At 33.0% G+C, this 8,691-nt stretch overlaps 1 protein-coding gene across 1 annotated transcript; it reads left to right on the top strand.

Moving 5' to 3' along the window:
* The first annotated feature begins 4,487 nt into the window (after positions 1-4,487).
* On the top strand, positions 4,488-8,574 carry LOC145312001 (uncharacterized). Its single transcript, XM_080151081.1, has 6 exons — positions 4,488-4,645; positions 5,264-5,393; positions 5,740-5,795; positions 6,408-6,476; positions 7,602-7,756; positions 8,277-8,574. Exons 1-6 carry the CDS (start codon positions 4,578-4,580, stop codon positions 8,405-8,407), a joined length of 609 nt encoding a protein of 202 aa, XP_080007207.1. The 5' UTR covers positions 4,488-4,577; the 3' UTR covers positions 8,408-8,574.
* The last annotated feature ends 117 nt before the right edge of the window (positions 8,575-8,691 follow it).

Below are 8,691 nucleotides of genomic sequence, written 5' to 3'. Positions count from 1 at the left end.
AATGATGTAATTATGATGATCAAACAGTTAATAAGAACAATTTTTGCCCTATGAATATCCTTTTATATAAAGTAGTAAGGTTTTTTTCTGTAGTTTAAGATTTTTATAACGATTTTGACTGTGAATTTTCAGATAGGTCCCGTAATAGTTCTAAACTATTTTATTCTAAGAATAAGTCTTAGGGTGGTTTTAGGCTATTGCTTTGTCTTTTCCTTTACCTTCGAACACAGAGTTCCTAGATGATAGGGGCCAACCGCTAAAGAATCACAAGTTAACAAGAGAAAAGAAACATCCATAAAAGCGAAGCTCTAAAATCAAACGAACATTAACAATTCTAGAGTGTCAAAACTTAAAAAGCAGAATATTACCTATTTTATAGGTCTAAACACTGTTAATGGATATTCTTACATTTTTAGGACTCTATTAAAGAGATGCTTATATTATGGCGCCTTTTGTACCCTAATGTAACAAGAATCATCATGCAAATTTTGAAATCGTTAGGAAAATTTAACATGCCTAAATCAATAATTTTAGCTGTCCGTACATCTGGTTCCTTATTTTAGAAATGCTTAGCTTTTAAAAATATCGACATACATGGGAACAATCTGTCACTGTATAGAGTAGCCATAGTAAAAGATATCTAAACATTTTTTTTAAGATGTTTCTTTCATTCATGCAATCGATATATTATTATTTGGATGTTGTACTAGATTATAATTAAACTAGCAGCTGGCTTTAATAACGATAACCCCACCCTCCCCATCCACTTCTCTACTTCTGGATTAATGAACTGACCATTAATGGGGTCCATATTAGCAACCTAAATTGGTAAAGGGGGATTTAATTTGGTATCGTTATTCTAGCCCGCTGTGAGTTTCTCTTTATTTTAGAACATGAAAACCTTTTTTAAGATCCAAGAAAAATAAAATCCATTCTTATAGACTTAATCATCCATGTTCAAATTTGTGGTGCGCCTAAATATGTTATAAATTATATATCATTATGTGTATGTATTTTCAAATAATTTAAAATCATATTTCGTGATAAAATTAGGGCTAGCTTCGTTGAATGGATGTACACTGTTAAAAAAATTTCTGATACTCATAAAGTTTAACATACTATTAAGTTTTTATGAAAAGGCTCCCAGCTAAGAAAAATGTTTTATATCAAATAAGGTTTTTTTTACTGTATTGCCTCGTATTTTTTTTTTTTTTGGGGGGGGGGTGGGTTATTTTGGTGTATAAAATGTTTCAAATCCACCTGATTTGTAAAAAATAAGGGTTTTGGAAGTTTCAGATGTGGGGGTAGGCCCTAGGGTTATATCTAACCAACTTTGTTATGGCATAACTATTGGAAAATCTGAAATATTTATTAGGGGGGGGGGGGGGATATATTACCTTTGTTACCTTTCTCTCCTCCAATTTTACGTCTTTGCACTTTCAACTTTCAAAGCTTAGTAATAACTTTTGTTTTTAAAAGAATAATATTCTAAGAGTGTGTATGTATGTATGCAAATTTAGTGAGACAAAATGGGCAAAGCTTGCGCCTAATATAAGCAAAGAACTCTCAAGCGCGCGCATACACACATACACCCCCCCCCCCACACACACACACACACGCGCACACTCAAACTACGCATATTCATTGCAATTCTTAGTCATTCGCAAATTTAATGACCAACAATAGCTGTGGATTTTTTGTACTTTTGTTCGTCAAATTTGTAATATAAAGTAAAACAATGTATGTCTGTCTATTTGTCCGTCTGTTGGTCATTTCGTCCGTCTACAGCTGTATCGATTGATTTCTTCTATTTCATGTAGGTTAAAGTGGGTTACAGATTAAGTGTAAAGCACTAGTATGGTTTACGGGTAAAAAATGGATGTAAAATATAAGTGAATATTTTACCAGGGGAAAACTTGTCGTCAATTTAGGTTGCTATTGTGGAACTCGTTTATTGGTCAGTTCGTTCATTCAGTTGTAGAATGTTGTTGAGTAAAGAGTGTGGAAGGGGGAAATCATTATTTTAGCCCACTGCAAGTTTCAATTTATTAGAAAATATGAAAATCTGGACACCATGGAAACTGTCCCAATTTTGTATAACTTTTGCGGAACATGTTCCAGTTACGTCATATTTTTCTTTCCCGAAAAAGGGAAGGGGGGAAGAAAATCTCTTCAAAAGAGATGGGGAAAACCCCCTTTTCTCCCATCTCTTTTTTCTTCCCCCCTTCCCTTTTTTTCTTTCCCCCTTCCCTTTTTCGGGAAAGAAAAATATGACGTAACTGGAACATGTTCCGCAAAAGTTATACAAAATTGGGACAGTTTCCATGGTGTCGAAAATCTGGTGTAAGATCCAAGTAAAAATATATCCATTGCATAAAATGTGCAAAACAAATATGCCCTGTGTTGATCTTTTTAACTTTTGGCAATTTTGGCTGGTGAGCGCGGAAAATTACTTGCAAAAATTGATTCTCTATGTGTTTTTGCGAACGCAGGGTCATGCCTTGACATAAGTGAATCTAAATCATTGCATTTTTTGCAACCTTTGGGTTGAAAATAATATTTTGCAACGATTGTTAGCTTGGGTCAAATATGCCTATATTATAGTTGAAAGTTGAGTTAGAGTAGTTAGCAATCAAATGCGCGAATAAATATCAAATTTAGCAATTTTTTCATTTGCAGAATGCTGGAGATAAATGTCTATTTTAGAGGGGCCCTTCCCAAATAATTATTGAATTGATGTTTTTTAATTATTTGGATTAAAACTATAGTTTTGTTTTAATCTGAAGCAATTTTCATAATAAACTTTATTAATAAATTGAGACGATGATTCACAGATTATGACGTCATACGATAGAATAACCAATGAGAGGCCAGCATAAATTTTACCATGGCATTGGTCAATTACAGTGTATACTGGCCTCTCATTGGCTATTATATCGCATGACGTCATAATCTGTGGAGGGACTTTAATCATCTTCATACATTGATTTAAACTTATTTTTCTGGCAATAACACTAGATAGGTATCGTATTATTCTTTTTAAAAAAAAACATTGAAAGTGCCACTAGAGGCCTCTATGGCGTAGCCGCTAGTCCTATAACATAAAGTAGTGAGGTTTTTTTGTCTAAATCTTAAGACTTCAATATCCACTAGGTCCCAGTTGGCTTTTGGATATTTTACTATTAGATTTCAGCCTTGAGATGGTTTTAGGCTTTTTTTTCTGGCTCCTTACCAACTTCATATTATTACACTAGAGGTTAGTGGCGTATACGCTAGTTGAAAATAGTAGGAAAAAATACAAACGAAATAGTTTTCTAGAGATCCTATATCACCAATGCTGCATGCATTAAATTATCCCGATCATACAAACACAAGCGTGAGTTTAGAGAGCGAAAAAGATTGTACATTTATTCGACGAATTTGAGTCGCTTGTCTTTGTAGCTAATCATTTTTTACATGCATATTAGCTATGCACTATACACCAACACATTCGCCAAATATAGGATGACAGGATAATTCAGGGTCTGATTTTATACAATATTGAAATGTTTTTCTCGAGTATTGCAACAAAGTTATTTTTAAAATAAAAAATAAGTTTTAGAGGCAATTTTTCATTGGTTATTTGCCTTTGTACTTTGCAAACTTGTGTACATTTTCGGACCAGTGGGTTTCAGTCACTCTTTACACATACGCATGCAACCCAGATACACACAACAAGAACCTGCACATAAACACATATACTTTTAAAATACATAAAACCCATATCGTCGTCGCAGAAAGGTGTTGGGTTCGAGTTTCAACCACGCCGTGTCAATCTAGGGACGTTGGGGCGAATACCTTGGCCCGTAAAAGAGTGCAACTGATTTCAATGAACAGTTGGAACTTTGTAATTTTCTTTGAGTTTTGCATACTCTCTCTCTCTCTCTCTCTCTCTCTCTCTCTCTCTCTCTCTCTCTCTCTCTCTCTCTTTCTTTCTTTTCTTTGTTTTGACGACTTAACATCTGCTCTATAACTATTTTTGTCCGTTTGTTCATTCCATGATTTATTTTGTGCTTCGCTTCTTAAGGATGTTGTCGTTCATGTTAATAAAACGAAAACCAATATATCTTCAAGAATATACCCCCTTCTTGAAAAGATGCAGCCACGCTCATTTGATTTTTTTTTTTGCTTTTTATCACCAAGCTAGATTTCAATTTTAATTCTGAAAAAGTATATAAAAATTATATAAAAGATAGAAGATAGAATAAAACACAAAAATAATAAAACATAAATAAATATAAAATAACTTATTTCATAAACAGCTAGGAGAAAATTTCCATTCGGTTTCAATTGATCTTGAAACGGTCAAAGCGCGCTCATACCAGATGATAACCAACAGCTGAGGAGGGGGAGGGGGGAGTGTATTATTAAGTAGTCAAGAAAAATGGTGTGGGAGACATATTGAGAGTAAGGCAAGGTAGGTTAGAGCCATTTTGACCGCCAGCAAAAACTCGCGAAAATACTTTATTTTACTTGATATAACTAACAGTCTAATTTGAAACGTTAATTGTTAAAGTTGTCAACATAAATTTACAAAAATGTCTTATGACTTGACTACGTTTAGAACTGTGGATTTTCATAATGATTACTGTAAAGATTGTATAAAGTAAGTTTTTAATTAATATTTTCATTTATTTAGTAAATTTTATTTTTTTATTTAGTAATTATTTTTTATTAAAATATACCTAGAATAACTTTATCTTTATTTTGGCCGATCTTAAATTTATATGTTAGAAAGTTTTTTTACTATGGGTAATTTATTTTCAAGGGCGAAAGTATCCTTAACATAAACCTTACCAGAATTTTTTACTGTAAGATGAGTCCACTGAACCCAGCGATTAGCCTGATCTTTCATTTCCTAACCATTTTATTTTTAGCGTCAGGATTTTATTTTGGTGCATCTTTGAACTAAATTTTAGTAATTGTTGTGCAGGATTATTTGTTCATACGCCCTGCAGAGAACCATCCCTTTGTTGCATATGTCTGGAAGTTATAATTGTGCATGGCAATAAGTTGCGCCTTATTTACGACCAAGACATTCCCCTTACGCTTACAATTGATGTCAGGCGCCTTGCATAGCAATAGTATGTCTCTAGAATGACGCGGTGTTGACCAGACTGCATGCCGACACGTTACCAATTACGCAAATGAAAAGCTAACTGCAAGATGAGCCCGAGCGATTAGCTTGATCTCACATTTGCTAACCATTTGTTGCTTTATTTAGGTGTCGACATCCGAACATATCCTCCTTGCAGCAGATGTTGAATGAGCTAACAAAACTGCGCAGTAAACGTGTTGTGCTAGAACGAAAAATAAGAGAGACTAGCTTGGATCTTGCGGAGCTAGAAAGACAGGTAGGCGAATAGATATAGAATATAGGTAGATATTATGTTTTGGTTGCTAACATGGACAACAATTATTGGTCAGTTCGTTCATAAAGTAGGAGGGGATGGGATGAATGTGGGATTCCGATTTTAGCCAGCTAAAAGTTTTACTTAATTAGAGTAAATGATAATCAGGTGTAAGATCCAAGAAATAATAAATCCATTGGTAGGTTATTATCTTGGTCGAAATACAATATTAGGGAACCACCTAATAGTCCCTTATAAAGTTTAATCTTTTTCTTTCTGAGAAAAGTTCATTTAAATTTTATATTATTTTATTTGTTAATAGTGGATTTATAATTATGAATATTAACAGGTCCGAATCCTGGCCAATCAAGAAAGAGAGGGATTCAAAGCCGTTTTAATGAACAGGTAGAAAAAAGTTCTTTATAAGGTTATTGACATCATTCTTGAATGTAAGTAACTGGTATCTGCCTGTACTAAGGATCTCGTTAAGCTGATATGGCTTTCCTTTCCAATGCAGCTTCTCTTAGGTACAGGGAAGGTTTATAACTTTTTTAGAGGAAGGTAACATAAACCTCACACGAGAAGCGCCACTAGAAAAAATACTCTTCCCTCTCCAAAAATGTTTTTTGTTTCTAGGGGCGGTGCCGCTTGTCATGAATACAATTTCAAAGTCTTTTATAAATCTTTTTTATCTAACACAATTAAATCACTAATGGGACAAAAGCACTACCACTTTTATTTCTGTGACGTCATAAAAATAAGGGATTCTCCATCTCTTTTTTAGGGGTTTTCTTTCCCACTTCTCCTCTCATCTCCCTCATTTTTATGACGTCACAGGAATCAAAAGTGGTACAGATTGGACTTCGTCACTAATGACTTTTTTTTATAAATAAGGGGGAAGGGTAACTATTCTCAAAGTAGTAGGATTTGGAACAATATCCTAAAAACATTCCATTAAATCCATCAATTTATTTAAAATAACTATATGTATATATCCCATAAATTTTTATTATTTAGGATAACAATACAAGCTGGTTATCTTCATATGCTTCTAAGATATTCTGTCATTCTCAAACGTGATACAATGTGAGTATTTTCATTTTATAATTACACGTACGCTGTAAGTTGTGATTCCCATAACAGCTAGATACGATTTAAAAAGCGTAGCGTCACTAGAAAGTCCGTACGTTCATTAAAAATATGCTGATTTTTATTTTTTATGATAAAATCTTTTTGTATGATATTTTTATCCTATTTATATGATTTTATACGATACTATATAACGATACTTATACGATATTATAAGCGATACCTCTTAAATCTTAAATTTATGTCTTTTTACTTTATTCTGTACTAGCGGCTACGCCCCTAGAGGCCTCTAGTGGCACTTTGATTGTTTTTTTTTTATTTAAAATATCTAATTAGAGAAATAATTGGTTTATGTTTCGTTAAAGTCTCTTTTTCGGGAGGGTTAATTTTTTTCTAGGGGCGATTTCTCTTGGGAGGGTGGTGGTACCCTCCCCCAAAATAGTTATAAACCTTCCCGGGACCTATGAGAAGCTACCCTGTTAAGGAGAATACGATCGGTTCAGCGGTTAGCGAGAACCTTCGGTACAAACACACAGACAAACACACAGACATCCTGTTACTTTAGTATAAGGATTAACTAAATTTTGCAACTGTATACAGTTTTATTTATACAAGTTAATGTTCTATTAAATTCTGACAAGAGTTATTGTTCGTGTGTCCTTCCTTCTGATTTATGAGCTTCGCTTTGTGGATGTTGTCATCCTCGTTTTAGATAATTTAGTATAGGTATTGTTATAGGAACTATGCAATAACGCAGTAATTAATAGGTTATCAAATGCTATGTTTAAGTCAAGCTGCTATAAAAGATTATTAATGCCTAGTAATTATCTAACTAGTAACTACATATGATTTTAAAAGTAAAGCTTTTCTAAATTAGTAATATGTCGTAACGGAGAGCTCTAATATTATGTTTGAGTCGTCCTTCAGACATAATTATTTAGAAAACTTTTTAACTCGATTTTGCACAATGTTTAAAAGCGAAGCATTTCTTTATTAAACCTATACGTATTAAATTTCATTCTTTTGTTGATATTCTGTTGTCTTGACTGTCTTGATATTTTGAGCTTCGCTTTTTTATAATTTCATATTTGTCGTTTAAAATAAAATATTTTCATGTTATAGCCGGGTGCAGTATCAAATTCACCGAGCCCATCGCCCGCAGGGTTCCTATCCGCATAACAACCCGCAGGACAATGATATAGACGACGATCTTGAGGTTAACATGGCCCTCGGGGCTCCTGATCTGGCCTCCCTCCTAGTGTATGACTACTATCCAGGTAAAACCTGCACAAATCATGGTCAGATATTGGTTGATTTATTTGATTTAAAACCGTGTATTACAGATAGCTTTCCGCGGGATATTAAAATACAATTTTAAAGATTAAAAACAGTGATGATTTTTATTTAAATATTCGTGGAAACTTGTCTGATATACGATGCTGTACAGGAATAGTTGAGAAACTGTTTTAATTCAGCGAATATTATTCGGTTTTTAAGCCATTCTATAAAATCATTTCTTTACTGAATTTCAATACAACATGTCATTAAATCACTGCACACGAAGCTTCTTAGATCACCTATCAGTATGGGAAAAATTGAAACACGAGGAAGAACGAAAATAGCATGCAAAAGTTTTTGAACTAAGTTATAATATTAATATTAATAAGTAACCAAAACTGTAAATAAGCAAAAAATTTCCAGTATGGCTTCGAAAAATAATTTTATATTAAATTAAAATATGGTATTTATCTTATTATAAAATAGTTATTCTTATATGTTTTCATTTTTATTTTTCAGGTAGAATTATAGAAGATGGACGTGACGAAGCTGACAGAGACATATTCTCAGATGACGGGGCTGAATATAGTATACTACCCCATCTATATGCCTATCTAACCTCTAATATGGACGATAATGATATTGTTTAATAACTTTTGCATAAACTACTTACCCATCAATGACTAGATCATAATAGACTTTGTAAAAGATAGTAGTTTCGATTTTTTTAAAAATGCCTTTGTATATAGGTAGATTCCTTGACAAAGAAAATGTATTTTTTTTGTATATTTTATTGAATAAATGTATAACAAATTCTTCATTTTGTATTATCGTCTTAGGAATGACCATATAATTTTTAAAGCATCTTAAAATTAAGATTACAACACCATCTTAGCTGGCTAAAATAACGATATTCTATATCTACTCCCTTTAC

This window comes from Acartia tonsa, chromosome 2 (genome assembly GCF_053477335.1).
Source record: "Acartia tonsa isolate MP-2025a chromosome 2, ASM5347733v1, whole genome shotgun sequence".
Taxonomy (NCBI): domain Eukaryota; kingdom Metazoa; phylum Arthropoda; class Copepoda; order Calanoida; family Acartiidae; genus Acartia; species Acartia tonsa.
The sequence above is the reverse complement of the archived record's forward strand: the minus strand, read 5'-3'. Positions and strand labels throughout refer to the sequence as shown.